General features: G+C 41.4%; 2 protein-coding genes across 30 annotated transcripts in view; one reads left to right on the plus strand and one right to left on the minus strand.

The window, feature by feature from the left end:
* Positions 1 to 12,972, minus strand: part of FBXO36 (F-box protein 36) — a 101,702-nt gene extending 88,730 nt beyond the window's left edge. Inside the window, exon 1 of one of the 2 annotated variants that reach the window (XR_003435427.1) lies at positions 7,087 to 7,872. Coding sequence is in view for 1 of the 2 variants with exons in the window: in XM_027119320.1 (XP_026975121.1) it covers positions 12,546 to 12,641 (96 nt within the window). In the remaining variant the exon portion in view is untranslated. Of the gene's footprint in view, positions 1 to 7,086; positions 7,873 to 12,545 lie in introns of those variants that run through there. The other variant, XM_027119320.1, reaches the window with a different exon arrangement.
* TRIP12 (thyroid hormone receptor interactor 12) overlaps positions 12,212 to 18,608 on the plus strand; it is a 150,596-nt gene continuing 144,199 nt past the window's right edge. For 9 of the 28 annotated variants that reach the window (XM_027119076.1, XM_027119175.1, XM_027119092.1 and 6 more), the window contains exon 1: positions 13,059 to 13,278. The gene's annotated coding sequence lies outside the window, so the exon portion shown is untranslated. Of the gene's footprint in view, positions 12,273 to 13,057; positions 13,279 to 13,481; positions 13,605 to 13,783; positions 13,897 to 18,608 lie in introns of those variants that run through there. The other 19 variants (XM_027119200.1, XM_027119117.1, XM_027119207.1 and 16 more) reach the window with 7 other exon arrangements.

An 18,608-nucleotide genomic window follows, 5' to 3' on the forward strand; every position in this document is an offset into this window, starting at 1 on the left:
AATAAAGAAAAAAGAATGAAAAGAAATGAAGACAGCCTAAGAGACCTCTGGGACAACATTAAATGCAACAAAATTTGCATTATAGGGGTCCCAGAAGGAGAAGAGAGAGAGAAAGGACCCGAGAAAATATGTGAAGAGATTATAGTCGAAAACTTCCCTGACATGGGAAAGGAAATAGCCACCCAAGTCCAGGAAGTGCAGAGAGTCCCAGGCAGGATAAACCTAAGGAGAAACATGCCGAGACACATAGCAATCAAATGGACAAAAATTAAAGACAAAGAAAAATTCTTGAAAGAAACAGGGGAAAAATGACAAATAACATACAAGGGAACTTCCATATGGTTAACAGCTGATTTCTCAGCAGAAACTCTACAAGCCAGAAGGGAGTGGCATGATATACTTAAAGTGATGAAAGGGAAGAACCTACAACCAAGATTACTCTACCTGGCAAGGATCTCATTTAGATTCGATGGAGAAATCAAAAGGTTTACAGACAAGCAAAAGCTAAGAGAATTCAGCACCGCCAAACCAGCTCTACAACAAATGCTAAAGGAACTTCTCTAAGTGGGAAACACAAGAGAAGAAAAGGACCTACAAAAACAAACCCTTAACAATTAAGAAAATGGTAATAGGAACATACATATCGATAATTACCTTAAACATGAATGGATTGAATGCTCCAACCAAAAGACACAGGCTCCCTGGATGGATACAAACACAAGACCCATCTATATGCTGTCTACAGGAGACACACTTCAGACCTAGGGACACATACAGACTGAAAGTGAGGGGATGGAAAAAGATATTCCATGCAAATGGAAATCAAAAGAAAGCTGGAGTAGCAATACTCATATGAGATAAAATGGACTTTAAAATAAAGAATGTTACAAGGGACAAGGAAGGACACTGCATAATGATCAAGGGATCAATCCAAGAAGAAGATATAACAATTATAAATATATATGCACCCAACATAGGAGCACCTCAGTACATAAGGCAACTGCTAACAGCTATAAAAGAGGGAATTGACAGTAACACAATAATAGTGGGGGACTTTAACACCTCACTTACACAAATGGACAGACCATTCAGACAGAAAATTAATAAGGAAACAAAAACTTTAAATGACACAATAGACCAGATAGATTTAATTGATATTTATAGGACATTCCGTCCAAAAAGAGCAGATGACACTTTCTTCTCAAGTGCACACAGAACATTCTCCAGGATAGATCACATCTTGGCTCACAAATCAAGCCTCAGTAAATTTAAGAAAATTGAAATCATATCAAGCATCTTTTCTGACCACAACGCTATGAGATTAGAAATCAATTACAGGGAAAGAAACGTAAAAAACACAAACACATGGAGGCTAAACAATACGTTACTAAATAACCAAGAGATCACTGAAGAAATCAAAGAGGAAATCAAAAAATACCTAGAGACAAATGACAATGAAAAGACGATGATCCGAAACCTATTGGATGCAGCAAAAGCATTTCTAAGAGGGAAGTTTATAGCAATACAAGCCTACCTCAAGAAACAAGAAAAAAAAAATCTCAAATAAACAATCTAACTTTACACCTAGAGGAAATAGAGAAAGAAGAACAAACAAAGCCCAAAGTTAGCAGAAGGAAAGAAATCATAAAGATCAGAGCAGAAATAAATAAAATAGAAACAAAGAAAACAATAGCAAAGATCACCCTAAAACTAAAAGCTGGTTCTTTGAGAAGATAAACAAAATTGATAAACCATTAGCTAGACTCATCAAGAAAAACAGGGAGAAGACTCAATAAAATTAGAAATGAAAAAGGAGAAGTTACAACAGACACCGCAGAAATACAAAGCAATCTAAGAGACTATTATAAGCAACTCTATGCCAATAAAATGGACATCCTGGAAGAAATGGATAAATTCTTAGAAAGGTATAACCTTCCAAGACTGAACCAGGAAGAAATAGAAAATATGAACAGACCAATCACAAGTAATGAAATTGAAACTGTGACTAAAAATCTTCCAACAAACAAAAGTCCAGGACCAGATGCCTTCACAGGTGAATTCTATCAAACATTTAGGGAGGACCTAATACCCATCCTTCTCAAACTCTTCCAAAAATTGCAGAGGAAGGAACACTCCCAAACTCATTCTACAAGGCCACCATCACCCTGATACCTAAACCAGACAAAGATACTACAAAAAAAAGAAAACTGCAGACCAATATCACTCATGAATATAGATGCAAAAATCCTCAATAAAATACTAGCAAACAGAATCCAACAACACATTAAAAGGATCATACACCATGATCAAGTGGGATTTATCCCAGGGATGCAAGGATTCTTCAATATACGCAAATCAATCAACGTGATACACCATATGAACAAACTGAAGAATAAAAACCATGTGATCATCTCAATAGATGCAGAAAAAGCTTTTGAAAAAATTCAATACCCATTTATGATAAAAACTCTCCAGAAAGTGGGCATAGAGGGAAACTACGTCAACATGATAAAGGTCATATACGACAAACCCACAGCAAACATCATTCTCAATCGTGAAAAAATGAAAGCATTTCCTTTAAGATCGGGAAGAAGACAAGGATGTCCACTCTCGCCACTATTATTCAACATAATTTTGGAAGCTCTAGCCATGGCAATCAGAGAAGAAAAGGAAATACAAATTGGAAAAGAAGATGTAAAACTGTCACTGTTTGCAGATGACATGATACTATATATAGAGAATCCTTAAGATGCCACCAGAAAACTACTAGAGCTAATCAATGAATTTGGTAAAGATGCAGGATACAAAATTAATGCACAGAAATCTCTGGCATTCCTATACACTAATGATGAAAAATCTGAAAGAGAAATTAAGGAAATTAAGGAAACTCCCATTTACTATTGCAACAAAAAGAATAAAATACCTAGGAATAAACTTACTAGGGAGACAAAAGACCTGTATGCAGAAAACTATAAGACACTGATGAAAGAAACTAAAGATGATACCAACAGATGGAGAGATAAACCATGTTCTTGGATTGGAAGAATCAATATTGTGAAAATGACTGTACTACCCAAAGCAATCTATAGATTCAATGCAATCCCTATCAAATTACCAATGGCAATTTTTATAGAACTAGAACAAAAAATCTTAAAATTTGTATGGAGACACAAAAGACCCTGAATAGCCAAGTCTTGAGGGAAAAAAAATGGAGCTGGAGGAATCAGGCTCCCTGACTTCAGACTACACTACAAAGCTACAGTAATCAAGACAATATGGTACTGGCACAAAAAGAGAAATATAGATCAATGGAACAGGATAGAAAGCCCAGAGATAAACCCATGCACTTATGATCAACTAATCTATGACAAAGGAGGCAAGGATATACAATGGAGAAAAGACAGTGTTTTCAATAAGTGGTGCTGGGAAAACTGGACAGCTACATGTAAAAGAATGAAATTAGAACACGGCCTAACACCATACACAAAAATAAACTCAAAATGGATTAGAGACCTAAATGTAAGAACAGACACTATAAAAGTCTTAGAGGAAAACATAGGAGGAACACTCTTTGACATAAAGCACAGCAAGATCTTTTTTGATCCACCTCCTAAAGTAATGGAAATAAAAACAAAAATAAACAAATGGAACCTAATGAAACTTAAAAGCTTTTGCAAAGCAAAGGAAACTACAAACAAGACGAAAAGACAACCCTCAGAATGTGAGAAAATATTTGCAAACAAATCAACAGACAAAGGATTAATCTCCAAAATATATAAACAGCTCATACAGTTCAATATTAAAAAAAAAACAACCCAATCCAAAAATGGGCAGAAGACCTAAATAGACATTTCTCCAAAGAAGACATACAGATGGCCAAGAAGCACATGAAAAGCTGCTCAACATCACTAATTATTAGAGAAATGCAAATCAAAACTACAATGAGGTATCACCTCACACCAGTCAGAATGGGCATCATCAGAAAATCTACCAACAACAAATGCTGGAGAGGGTGTGGAGAAAAGGGAACCCTCTTACACTGTTGGTGGGAATGTAAATTGATACAGCCACTATTGAGAACAGTATGGAGGTTCCTTAAAAAACTAAAAATAGAATTACCATGTGATCCAGCAATCCCACTACTGGGCATATACCCAGAGAAAACCATAATTCAAAAAGAAACATGCAACCCAATGTTCACTGCAGCACTATTTACAATAGCCAGGACATGGAAGCAACCTAAATGCCCATCAACAGATGAATGGATAGAGAAGATGTGGCACATATATACAATGGAATATTACTCAGCCATAAAAAGGAACAAAATTGGGTCATTTGTAGAGATGTGGATGGATGTAGAGACTGTCATACAGAGTGAAGTCAGTCAGAAAGAGAAAAACAAATATGGCATATTAACGCATATATGTGCAACCTAGAAAAATGGTACAGATGAACTGGTTTGCAGGGCAGAAATAGAGACACAGATGTAGAGAACAAACGTATGGACACCAAGGGGGGAAAGTGGCCGGGGTGGTGGTGGTGGGATGAACTGGGAGATTGGGATTGACATATATACACTAATAATGTATAAAATAGATAACTAAGAAGAACCTGCTGTATAAAAAAATAAATAAAATTCAAAAAAGAAGAATCAGTAAATGACTTAGCAAGATCACTAGATGAAAGTCAATTTACTGGAAGCAAAAATCAATTGTGTTTTTCTTAGTAGCTACAATAGGAAAATACAATTGTAAAAGGAGTTTAAGTTACAATAGAACAAAAAAGTCAAACACCTAGAATTCTAACAAGATATATGTAAGATTTCTGCACTATAAGAAATCTTTTTTTTTTTTTCTTTTTTTGCTGTACGCGGGCCTCTCACTGCTGTGGCCTCCCCCGCCGCGGAGCACAGGCTCCGGATGCGCAGGCTCAGGGGCCATGGCTCACGGGCCCAGCCGCTCCACGGTACGTGGGATCCTCCCGGACCGGGGCACGAACCCGTGTCCCCTGCCCCGGCAGGCAGACTCCCAACCACTGCACCACCAGGGAAGCCCTATAAGAAATCTTTAAGCAAAATTAAAGCATATCTAAGAAATTCTAAAAGGAAGGATATACTATATTTGTGGATTGAAAACTTGGCATTGTAAAGATGTCAATTCACCACAAATGGATCATTACAATCCCAATCAAGACATCAATAGGTATTTCTGTGGAAACATAAGCTGATGGTAATAATAAATGAAATAACACAAGTCGTGAGATGACTAACGAGTTAGAACAATGATTTTCACGGAAAAGTGAAGTTTGACTGATTTGGTATTGGAAGAAGACAAGGCAATATAAATACTTAAAGATTTCTTCAGTATTTGCTGCTTTGTGCCAGGCACACTGCTGGGTGTTTTCCAAAGGGCATCCACAGAACCTCAGATCCTGAGATGCTCAGAGGAAAAGGAGTTTGGTAGTCACATGCCCGTATGAAAAGCTCGGGCTGCTGTTTCCTCTCAGAGATTCCTGTTGCACAGCAGGATTTTAAAGCCTCTGAGAAATTTCGGAGAAGAAAAGCAAATAGAATTGTGTTGCACCCAGGACTTTCCAATCTTATTTGATCATGACCTCTCTTGGAGAAACAGTGGCCTGGAGTGCTTTTTATATTTTTTGGTTCTCACCATTATCTGTGAAGTAGCCAAGGGTTGAACTGTCCATTTTACAGATGAAGAAATGGAACCGCAGGCAGGTGAAACTTACACCAAGTCATATAGCTACTAGTACAGGATCTGCGATGTACCCTCAGTTTTTCAAAAAAAAAAATTCAGTGCTTTTTCTAGGGTCAAACACTACTTTCATGTGAAATAGCATTTCAGAGATGGAATAAACCTTAGTGATCTCTTAGACTAGTAACCTTATTATGCTGATGAGGCAACCGGGGCCCAGACAAATTAAGTGTTTTGCCTCAGGTCAAGAGCTTACAGACTAGTAGGAGGAATAAAAGGATCCATGACTCAGTGACTCCCAATTAAGTGCTCTACTGCCCCATATAATTAGGAGGCAAATCTGTGTCAATGGAGGGTGAGACCAAATTAACTGCCCAGATTGTGTAGGCACTCAGAGATGCTGAATAAACGATTTACCTGGGAGATGATCCTGGAGCTCTATCAAGTCCTCATGTAATTTTTTTTTTAATATAAATCTATTTATTTATTTATTTTTGGCCGCGTTGGGTCTTCATTGCTGCGCGCGGGCTTTCTCTAGTTGCAGCGAGCGAGGTCTACTCTTCGTTGCAGTGCGTGGGCTTCTCATTGCGGTGGCTTTTCTTGTTGCAGAGCACGGGCTCTAGGCACGCAGGCTTCAGCAGTTGTGGCATGTGGGCTCAGTAGTTGTGGCTCACGGGCTCTGGAGTGGAGGCTCAGTAGTTGTGGCACACGGGCTTAGTTGCTCTGCGGCATGTGGGATCTTCCCAGACCAGGGCTCAAACCCGTGTCCCCTGCATCAGCAGGCAGGCTCAACCACTGCGCCACCAGGGAAGTCCTCTTATGTAACTTTGAAATGAGGATTTAGGAGCCATTTGATCACTGGGTTACGATAAAGGACTGAATATTGTTATTTTTAAAACTTGAATCACCTCGTTGGTATTATTTTCTCCCTCTCCCCTGAAAAATGCCACAGGTCACCTTAAAAACTTAAAAGGAACTTAAATTTCTGAGTAAACATGATTTCACAACTTTAATGGGGTACATCCTGGAGTGTCACAAGCTGCGAATCATTTTTCCGGAGTCTCAGATACGAGGAACAGGAGAGGAATAGTGTGGGAGAAGGCACGAGCACCTGGCTGACCGTGCCATGCAGGGAAGGGTACGTTCACTGCAGGTGCTGCTGTCAGCAGGAGCCGGAAGAAAAAGCCAAATGCTCCCAGAGGAGGCCCTGCAGGGCTGGGCTGAAAGTTCTGAAGTGCAGCAAAGAAGGGAAAAGCTTACCTTTAGGGGCAGAGGAACATGAGAGCCTCTGAGAGACAGCTGAAGAACAGAAGGGTAAGTCTGGCCTTAAGCAATGGGGAAGAGGAAAGTAAGCAAATGCAAGCATCCCACTGACCTTTGTACTTTAAGAAGAGCAGCAGTAGTTCCTTCTGTGTAGAAACGTTTTGGTTGTGGCTGGTGGCCACCGGGCAGAACGGGCATCATGGCTGTGAAGTGCCGTCAGTGGGAAAGTTCCATTAAGGACAAGGAAAGAGTAAGCAGAGGCAAACCTGTTTACTCTCCTTGCTTTATCTTCTCCACTCATATGACTCTTGGGGACCTTACGTGGGGGGGGGGGCAGGGCTAGGGCAGAGCATGATTTAGGGGTTCCTGGGACCCCTGGGAAAATACCACTGTAATATCAAATTGCACCCCATCCAGCTCCCAAAATGTGCAATCTGGCGTCTATTAGACATGATTTCAATTTATTTGAGAATTTTTGTTCTTTAAGCTTTACTGGAGGGCAAATAAATCTATTCAGTAGACCATCTTTGCCTGACTTCATTCTCCACAACTCTCTCTCTTTCTCCTTTTTTTTTGGCTTCACGGCTTGCATGATCTTAGTTCCCCGACCAGGGATGGAACCCAGACCACAGCAGTGAAAGCCAGTCCTAACCATGGACCATCAGGGAATGCCCTCCACATCTCTCTTTTTTAGCTCATTAGTACAATCACACACCCAACAAGGCAAGGGAGGGCAGTTCCCTAGTTTCTCAAAAGTAATTACTACTTACATTGAAAACAAAAACGAAAGCAAAAATAAACGTAAGGCCAGGGAGTTTCTAGACACTAAAATCTCCTTAAAATTTTACAAGCAACCATTAACCCAACTTGCACCTCCTCTAAATTTGTGGAATTAGGCTCACCCCCGCAAAGAAAAACACAGCAGGATCTTTGATGACACCGTTATTGATGCTGTCCATCATTTAGTGTGGGAAGTGGCTCAAAGGTGGTGCCGGTGAAACAGGAGGAAGATGACACACAGAGCAGGGCAACTTCTCAAAGTAAGTTATCCATTTATGTTTTCATTTTAAACCTTTATTGCTTTTCTCTGATTATAAAAATATTACTGTAGAAAAATTCAGATCTTTCAGAAATATGTGATGCAGAAAGTGAAAGCAATCTATAACTCCATCCATAAGAGTGAATCACTCTAGCTTATCCAACATTTATTTAAAACAAAATAAAAAACTGTTGTTAATGTTCTTTTTTAAATGGGATCATACTATGTTTACTGAACTCAGCAACTTGCTTTCCTTGCTTAAGATTTTATTTGGTCTATTGAACAAATAAAAGATCCATCACATCTTTTTCAAAAGACTGAGTCATATTTTGTGGAAAGATTTACAATTATTTTACTTTGGTGTACATTCTTGCTCACATGTGAAAGCATTTTTGGATATAAAATCCTAGATATGGATTTGCTGGGCCAAAGGGTGCATGGATTGACATTTCTATTAGACTGTGCTAAATTTTAAATCTTTCAAATTGAAAGATTTAAATCTTTAAACTTAAATCTTTCAATCTTTTAATTTAAATCTTTAAATCTTTCTGTGGATTGAAGTGGCACCAGCACAATTCTTTGTTGTGAAGTCACTGAAATGACAGCTTCCTGTCACAGGCTGGCATGGGACCTCAGGTGTTCTCAGTTTGTCAGTGCTACAGCTCTAAAGCATGTGAAAGATATTTGCCACTTTTGGGGAGTGAGCTTTCGGATTTTTTTTTTTTTCAGATGACATTAGCTTCAGGTATCCTTTTGGAGTTTTGAGTAAGATTTAATAAGATAGATAAAATAAGACTAATCTATTTTGTAATTCTTCATCCTTCTTTCTTTCATCTGCTGGAGCGACTATAACATATTGGTGCTCTTGGGGCAACCACCTGTGTTATTAGGAGCAAAAGGCCATATCTGCCAACTCTCATCTACTTAGCATATAGTTACTGTTTCTAGCAGTTTCCCAATATTTGTCACATTAAACCTAAGTCACCAGTTCTGACCACCTTAAGCAACACTTCTATTTCAAGAGGACAAATAAGACAGAATTCCAAGAGTAAAATACTTGTAACAGTACCCTCCTGGACCTCATGGTCTAAAGTGATTTTTGCTTCCTCTGGACTCATAGATTTTAAAATGTTTGCGCTATTCATTAACTTGGCAATTGCTCAAGAACCTCCTTTGGACTTAAAACAAAAGTTAAACCATTAGAGTGTTTATATAAATCAAGTCACTAACTATATTCTTCTCACTAGACTATACGCTTCATGAGAGGAGGGACTTTGTATGGTTCACTGATGATTTCCTGAATCTAGAACAGTACCTGGCATATAAAAGATGCTCAATATTTGTTGAAGGAATGATAAATTCTTCAAAGGCAGGAATCTTCTTATATTTTGCATCCCCACAGTAAATGACAAGTTGTTGATTAAAATTAAGGAAAGGGGGGCTTCCCTGGTGGTGCAGTGGTTAAGAATCCGCCTGCCAATGCAGGAGACACGGGTTCAAGCCCTGGTCTGGGAGGATCCTGCATGTCGCGGAGCAACTAAGCCTGTGCACCACAACTACTGAGCCTGCCTTCTAGAGCCCACAAGCCACAACTACTGAGCCCGTGTGCCGCAACTACTGAAGCCCACGTGTCCTGGAGCCCATGCTCCGCAACAAGAGAAGCCACTGCAATGAGAGGCCCATGCACCACAACGAAGAGTAGACCCCGCTCTCCACAACCAGAGAAAGCCTGTGTGCAGCAACAAAGACCCAATGCAGCCAAAAATAAATAAATTTATATTAAAAAAATAAAATAAAATCAAGGAAAGGATCTTCATTCAGAAACACAACTTAAGACTTTCTTAGAAGCTAAGTGTGAAATATCCCTGGCCTAAGTAATATTCAAGATTCTTTCTAGCCCTAACTCACTATGAATCTACTAGTTTTCAAAGAATTAGAAACCAATATAATATATATTATATATATAGAACTAGAGTAAAGAATAATTGGGTAAATCTTTGATTTAGAAAGCAGGGCACTGATTTTTCTAAGCCTCTGGATCATCATTATAAAGATCAGATTTGAGAATTAAGCTATATTGACCTCAAGCTATATTCTCTAAGTCCCTTTTCTGAAATAAAAAAAAATCATGGCATCAAGTTATTAACTGGAAATGTCTCTGTAAGCATAAAAGTATGATTTTAATGTCACTGTATAAGCAAGAAGGCAAAGGAAATACTAATGTACAATGTTTATATATTTTGAACTATGGCAATAGTGGTATGATGCTAATGAGAGATATATCTGCCTTTAAATCATTGTCAAATGTGCAGTTATTTGGATTTAAAGCGAATAAAAATAAAAGCAATGAAAAAGAATAAAAAAGGGAATCACAGTGAAAGAAGCATCCATTTAATCTGGAGCATATTTTGGATAATATACAACATTTTGGGGAATAAAGGCAGAAAGAAAGAGAAAATATGTACAAGAATCAATTTTAGAAAGACACTCCAGCAAAAAGTTCATCTTATAAAACACATTGTAATTCTAGTCTTTTAGTACTTATTTATGTCAGATTGTCTCTCACTGGATGTTTGGTTTCCTGTGCTGAGACTTAGAAAACTTATCTTGTGGTTAGAAACTAGCATATTCTCAAGATGGTTGACTGAAAAGACTATTTTTTAGATTTACTATTTTTTTTTTTACAACAAATTTTACTTTAAAAAGAGAGTGAATTAATCAGATTTGAGATTAACTCTCACTGGTAGAACTGTAGTGAATATACTCAGTCTGCTTAAAAGAAGAAAAAAGATCAGAACTTGCAAAGGATTTTACATATAAGCAATGGGACAGAAAAAAAACAGGGCCTGAAATAGATGAGAGTTTCTGACGTGTTAAAAAAAAAAAAAACAGAATAAAGAAAAAAAATTAAGAATACTTCTGGGGGAGGGGCAAGAAAAATGTCATGAAACAGTAGCTGAAGGAAGGCATGCGCCCAAGTTAGACTAGGGAGCAAAGTCTGAAGAACATCAACAACAGGACCATTCTTGGGGAAAACTAATAACAGGAGGACTGCTATGGTTAATTTTCTAAAACAGAAAGGTAAACAAGTAATTTAGCTTGCTGAGGCTTACAACATTACAGTATAATACACTTATAATACCAGAGTTGCAAGAATAAGAAACACTCAAAACAATTTTTAAAGACAAGCTATGGAAAAGGCTGTAAAGTAAAAATTAGAACATTCTAACTTACTTGAGGTAGATAAAATAGAAAATGAAGTCAGAATACATAAAATATTGTTTTCAATCACTCATGCTAGATGTGAAGAATTGTTAGGATCATACATCTTATATAGCAAATGGAAAACAGTCAACCCTAAAATAAATGTACAAGAAGAGTACATTTCTGTCTTTAAGAAATTAAAGAAATTCCAATTAAATATGTAAAAATTTTCTTTAAGTGTTCAATTAAAAATTTAAGTTCGATACGCTATCAATTGATATTACGCTTGTAATATTTATAAATCTTAGATCTAGAAATAAATATACATTATTTCTATTTTAAAAGATGCTTTTGAAGCTCTAAAAATCATTGTCTATTTTATTGAAGGGCTCATGGAACAAACTGATGAAATATTCAATACGTACACCAAAACAAATATATACCAAGTTCTAAATTTTTTAGGAATACCATTTTTGAAAGTGCAAGGTGCACGAATATCTCGGTGACAGGTGTAAGCTCAGCGAGGAATTAGAAACGAGTTCCGAGTGGAGGACCCATTTAACTCGATCATTTCATGGGCACAATAAATCATCCACAAAGCCCACCTTAAACAGCTAAAGTAGTCATAAAAATAGGCCGATAGTTACTTGAGCGATAACATAATCCTCGGTCTTATTGTTGTGAAGCAGATGTCATAATGGGTGGGGCTGACGCGCAGAGCAGCTGAAACATTTTTGTACCACCCCCCGCACACTTTCAGTGGGATAGAAGGGGCTCCGAAAAGGTAAGGAGTAAGCTCTCAACGATCAATCCCTACTAGAAATAAGGAAGTTTTGATGTGGCCTTGGTACACGTAAAGACCACAATAAGACGTGAAAAATCCCCCATAATTAAACCCTCCCCTGGAAAAGAGATCTTCCTTTTCTCTCCTCCCCTGCCGGCTCCTCCTTGGGACACTTGGCTGAGTCTTTCTTTCCCTCCTTCCCACGCTGAGGTGAGGCTGCACGCAAGCCAGGGACGCCTGTTTTTCTTTCCGCGCGGAGGGAACTCTGCGGGTAGGAACCCGGGGTGACAGAAGGGAGCGGGCGGCGTTGTGAGGAGGCCAAGAAGGCTCTCCGGGTACGAGCCGGGCTGGGGTTGGGAAGGGACACGCGGGCCGCCGGGCCCACAGAGGAGGCCGAGGTGACGAGGGAAATCTCCCGGCTCGAAGCAGGGACCCGGCGCTTCCGGCTGGCCACAGCCGCTCTCGGCCTAGCGCGGCTCGCGTTCCGGGCTCCACCGGGGCGGGAAGAGAGTTACTAAAGAGGGTAACCGCGGTTCGCACTTGCCTGGGACCGGGTGACCAATAACTGGTAATAGTCTTTACTCGGCGCCGGGCCTTGTCCTACAATTTCGAACAGAGTCTCCGGCAGCCACGACGCCATCTTGGGACGCCACCACCGTCGCTAAGACAACCAGGAAGGGGCGGGGCCTGATTGGGGTCATGGGGCAAGAGCCCTGGTTTAAATCGAACCCTACTTTTGACTTGGCGGGGTGTTTCTAACTTGGGGTGATTGTTCCCTCTTCCAGGGGTTAGAGGGAACTCTGAGCCGTGAAATTTCCACCTTGAGGTCCCGGGTGACCCGAAGGGGAATTAGTTCCTGCTACCACCGAGGGGAGGGGGTGACCCCGGCGGAGGGATACCAAGCGAAGCACCACATTCCCCTTCCTGGTCCCTCGAAGGGATCGGGAGGAGATCGCAGGCCGCTGGGGAAGTCGAGCCGGGCGTTGGGGGAGGGAGGGGCGATGTGATGGGCTGCGAGTAGGCAGCGGGGCCTGTCCCGCGGCCGAGCCTGTCCGGCTGATTCGAAGGGAAAAGTAGTTCCCGGAGGGTGTTGGAACGGGCGGGGAGGGAGGCGGTGCGGACGGAGGCGCACGCCGGCCGCGGTGCTGCGGCTCAGCTGATAATTGAAGGGACCCGAGGAGCCGCCGCCGCCGCCGCCGCTGGGGGGGGTGGGGGGAGCGAGTGGAAGTTACTGCCGCGCCACCGAGTCCGGACCGGAGACTTTGGGGCCCAACTAGGTAATTGGGGCGCAGTGCCGAGCGGCGGGGCCAGGCCTGGGGGAGGGGGTTGTGCTGAGGGGTTGGGGGGGTAGTGGGGGGGGGAGCTGGAACAGAAAGTCCCAGGAAGCTCGGTTGTGTCATCGCCGCGATTCGGCCCCTGCTCGGCCTGTTCCCGGCGGCGGCGGCAGCGGCGGCTGGGCCGTGGAAGGACCGGGCTGGGGGTTTACGGGCTAGGCGCTCGAGGGAGACCGCGGCTGGAGGGACCGGGACCGGGCGGGAGCGGGGGGGTCGCTGGGTGCCCCCTCCGGCCCCCCGCCATGAGGAGGGCCCTACACGGAACCGGGGTAAGGCGTGCGGGTCTGGGGGAGCCCAGCGGGGGTCGGGGGGGCCGGAAGTGGGCTTTGGAGCTGGGAGGGCGTCTAGGAAGAGAGAAAGTGGGGGGCCGGAAGTGCAGGTGGGGGGTGTGAATACGGCAAGGGTTCCCCGGAAATGGGATGGGGGGCCCGGAAACCGGGAGAGGGGAGGCTCCTGGGCCAGGGACGGCCCGGAAATGGAAACTAGGGAGCCGCTCGTGTGACAACAGTTGTGGGAAGCGAGGGTCAGAGGAGGGAGAGGCCGGAGTGACTTTAGACCGCAGTAAGGGGTTTCCTGCCGAGGGGGACGGTTGAGGGCGGGCGAGGCCGGAGACGGGGTCTGCGCTGAACAGTTGCTTCAGCCGTGGGAAGTTGAGGCTGAGGGAGGATGACGCCGAGAGAGGATGCAGGGGGGCGTGAAAGAGGCCGAGAAACTTGGCCGAGAGGAGCAGAGCATCCTTCCAAATAGATCAGCGTGGAAATTGGGGGGAGGGGGTCAGGACCTGTGGGAGGGAGGTGGACCAGTTGTCGCTCCAGTCGTATTAGCATTCAAAGCGAGTCAGGCGATTAATTTATTTATATGTGGATTACATAAAACCTATTATAACGTTTGTCCATTTGGTTCACCCTCCCTCTCTCCTCCATCCTCCTGCATAGTGAGTGGGTTTCTAGTTCTGAAACAAGTTAGAGGGGAGTTCAGATAACGAAGGTGGTAAAATTCCCAATCCTGTTCTTTCTTCGTGTTGCTCCTTTTCTCAGAATAAGAGAAATGTTTCATTTGCTGGAGGAAAAAAACCAAAGATTTAAAAACACATGCACATCGTGGGGCGCGGGGGGGCTGGGGGTATCTTAGACATTTGAACAACTGCTGGGGGACGGAGGCAACTGGTTACCCCGTGTGGCGAGGAAGGAACGGAAGGGGCTGCTCCTAAACCCTTAAGACAGATTGGTTTGTTTTTGATAATGCCGTTTTACTTTGGAGGAGGTGTAGCTTAAGCTCCCTGCCTGGCGGTGGTTATGGTTCAGTTGCTTCGTTAGGTCACTGGGGGAGAGAGAGTGTCAGTGTGGGAACGTGGGGCTGTGTGGGGCGGGAGGACGTTTAATAGCGCCGTGGATCTGTTCTGAGTGGACGTCTCACTGCTACTCTGCTGCCTCCCTTCCTCGTCGGCCTTCCCCGATCTTGCCTGGACTGCCAGCTCACCCGATCCCGGGGCTTTCCTCTGGTTTGTAGGCCCTTCCGTGGTGTGTTGAACTTTCTGTTCCTCTCCAGTCTCTTTAGCTATTTTTGGCAGTTCATTTGTTAAAGACCCGGAAAGTTGAGGCTCAGAATCTCCTCTCCAAAAGCAAAACAAAACAAAAAAATACGGGGTAGAAAGTTGAAAGAGCTATTGAGTGGGGTAAAAAACCGACGTTCGGAACAAAGGTCCTAGTTGTTAGAGAAAAAGGCAAGAGGCCTATGTATGAGGCCTGTGTGTGTCGCATTTACCCGGGGCGGGGGGTGGGGTGGGGCGGGGAGCAGTTAGAGCTGAGGAGTGATATTATCAGAGGTTTAGAGACGATAAATGGCAGAGGGTTTTATTGAGGCTTATTTTCATATTTAGAGCATGCGAAGAGATCAGTGTTAAGTGTGAATTTTAGAGGAGACACAATTTCCAATTGTTTTAGAAACTCCCTGCTCCACATTCAGCCCCAGCTTTTATGTCATCTTTGTGAAATTGGGGAGCTTTTATTTCATTTATTTTAAGCTTAATAGAGCACATTAACATGGCTGGGGGTTGTGGACTTTGTCCACATCTGCCTTTCTGTGAATGTGCCAATATCCATAAGAATCGAAGAACTGTAATGAAGATTATCATTGTTTCCATTCGCTTCCCAGTTTTTTCAGGAGTTTGAGTGGTTTTTAAGTCTGTTCAGCTGACGTTTCCTATTTAATTTGTGTCCATGAACAGGCTTTTTGTTTTATTTTTCATTTACTTTCTAAAAGTTTTAGAACACTTTTGGCAGCTAGAGTTCCTGAAGGTGCTAAACAAATATTTTTAAGATGAATGGGATGCTAGGCCAGGGTAAAATCAGTGCTTTCACCTAGCAAAGTAAATTTGAAGGAATGTTTACTTTTCCATTCTAACTTTCAAGCTTACTGCATTTGTTATCTGGTTAAGGTTGTATGATCCTATTTTAAGGACATCATCCTAGCAAAGAAGACACATGCTGGCCTGGGAATTCATAACACTGCCAGTTAGTAGCTGTGTGACCTTGAGCTATTCTCTGACCCTATCTGGCCTCCATTTATTTTAATCTGTAAAATGGGGGTGGGTAGTCCCTATCTTGCCTACCAGCTGGTTGTGAGATCCAGTGGACATAAGGGCTGTGAAAAACTACAAACTGCTAAGTAAGTTAAAGACAATTGTCATTAGCTTTAGAAAATTACATTATCTATTTTGAGGTAATTACAAAAAGATAACTTTCCTCAGTGGTGGTGGTGGGCGGTGTCTACGTAAGGTAGGTTGGAGATACGAAGTTTATAGCACTTCATAATTTGAAGTTTCTGCTAGATTGGTAGTGGAACTTGGGCCCAATTTTTATGTTACAGTAATTTTTTTTTTTGCATCAGTATGCTTGTTCCCCAAACATTGTTAATTCTGTTGAGAGAAACTTCAGACAGATTTCTTTGTGTTTTTATTATGGACAAAATTTATACCTATTCTGATTTGTGGCTCTTATGAAATTGACTTTCTAATATCAGAGACTACAATTAAGGAAAAACATTTCTGAATCTTGATCTGTTTTCTTTACGGAATCTGGGGAGTTTTTTGTTTTTAATTCTTTTAAGTGGATGGGTGGGGTTCTTTGTGAGCAAATGTGATACCAATTGCCACTTTATTTTTGCCTTTTTCCTGAGGTAATTTGATGGACTCAGATTGAAAAAGCAACCTGCTTGTTGCTTTTCGTCTTCATTCAGGTTCTTGCTACTGCCAGCCTGACATGCACTTTTCCCACATTTGAATCATTTTAGGTTCACTGCAACTCACAAGCACTTCCTCAAAAGTTTCTACCCCATGATCTTTTCCTTTTATTTCTTTGTTATCTATATGTGCTTCATTTTGTGATTATAGTGCTAGGTTTGTGGACATGCATTGCTTTTGTTCCCCTGACTGAATTATATGCTTCCTGAGGGCAAGGATTATCTAAATGTCATTGTGTTATGCCTGAAGGTATACTCATAAACCTGATTGAAAATAACACCCATTTTCCTCCCCACTCCAAACCAGTAATGTTACCCTGGCCTTGCTGGCTATGCAGCCAGTCTTCCTGCTTGGAAAGGTTCTTGGCCCCAACAGATTTCTCAGGATGCTGTTTGGTGTAGGGCTCACAGTCTCTGACATCTTCCTCACTACTGTGCCATCAGAGTGCCTGGGTAGGGTGGAAGAGTAAGAATTTGGTGGATATTATATAAGACATATAATTTGTAGGTTGTTATATAATTTTGGTGCTTGTAGTTCTTAACATGTAGTGTTAGCTTTACATTTGTGTATTTTCTTTTAGTGCCTGGGTATAGTTCAGACAGCTATGCTACAAATTTCTTAAAGACATAAACCTCTAGCAAATTGTTCTTTACAGTCTCGACCTGGTCTGCTAGGTTACTCTGTACACAGTGTGTGCTTGCTGTTATTTATGGTAAATAGATAAGCATACTGATGCCGAACCAGTCTTTTGACTTTTATTTAAGTAAAATTTAACTTGGCTGATGTCCTGGATTTTTAAAAATGCAGTTCTTTATCCCAGTTTATTGATAGTTTCAGGGTATAGGCAAAAGAAGTTGTTTCGTAGACTGATAAGTGTGCTCGATAGTTTTTCTCTGAGGACTTAGAGATTTTGGTTTTGATTCTTCAGTAGTTTCATTAAACTAGATTAGCCAGAAGAAAAATCTTGGCGATTTTTCAGACTTACCGGTTTTGTCTTGAGTGTGCAGGAGCTGTTAATAGTCAGTTTTGCAGTTATGCTTGATATAAAAAGTCATTCTAGGGGCCTAGAGTAAAAAAGCTGCCTGTTACTCTGTTTTTTCATTAATGAACAGCACCGTTCAAGTGAATATCTGATGTGAAGGTAAAAGACTTGGGTTCCAGTTCTGGCAATGCCTTTTCTATGTCTGTGACCTTGGGCAAGTAATTTAACCTTTGTGAGCTTCAGGTGCCTAACCTGAAATATGTGGTTATGGCCACTGACCCTAGAGTTAATTGTCATATAAATGCTCAACACTCTTCAGGAGATTAGGCTACAGAGATGGATTGGAACACAGAGCCCTTCCTCCACTGTTCATTGCTGCATTGACCATTTCCTCATTTGTTAACACTGTTCTACCTAGAACATACTTTTATCAATATTATGTATGTAGGTATTCTACTTGAAACTATTTTGAGCATAGAATAGTATTCCTTAGTTGATTATGAATTCCTTGAAGTTAGTCATTCCTCTTTTATTCCTAGAATCTAGCACAGTGCCTGGCCCTTAATAAAGATTCTTTAAATGTTTATTAAAGGAATAAGTCTTGTGTGAATAAGATGATTCTGAAAGTGAAAATATTTTGTAATGGTTTAATGTAATGTCCTATTTGATTTGATAAACATTTTGGATCACTATTAATGCTAACAAGATTTTGGGAGTTTTATTCTTAATCTGTTGGTATATATTTTAGAGACTGCAAGTTACTTTGAATCATATATATTAAAATAATTAGGGCAAGCCATTTCATATTCTTCAGTTGTCCATTATTTGCATGTACTAGCTGATCTCTTAAATGCTTCATGAAGCGCTAAGTATGTTTTGAGACAGTGTGCGTGTTAAATATAAAATTGAGGGGTATTTTTTGTTTTTGTTTTTTGTTTTAATAGATTTATTTATTTACTTTTGGCTGCGTTGGGTCCCTGACGCTGCACGCGGGCCCCCTACAGCCGCGAAGAGCGGGGGCCACTCCTCATTGCAGTGGCTGCTCTTGTG

The sequence above is a fragment of the Aethalodelphis obliquidens genome, unplaced genomic scaffold (assembly GCF_003676395.1).
Source record: "Aethalodelphis obliquidens isolate GAN/ISIS:26980383/991018 unplaced genomic scaffold, ASM367639v1 scaffold2, whole genome shotgun sequence".
In the NCBI taxonomy this organism is placed as follows: domain Eukaryota; kingdom Metazoa; phylum Chordata; class Mammalia; order Artiodactyla; family Delphinidae; genus Aethalodelphis; species Aethalodelphis obliquidens.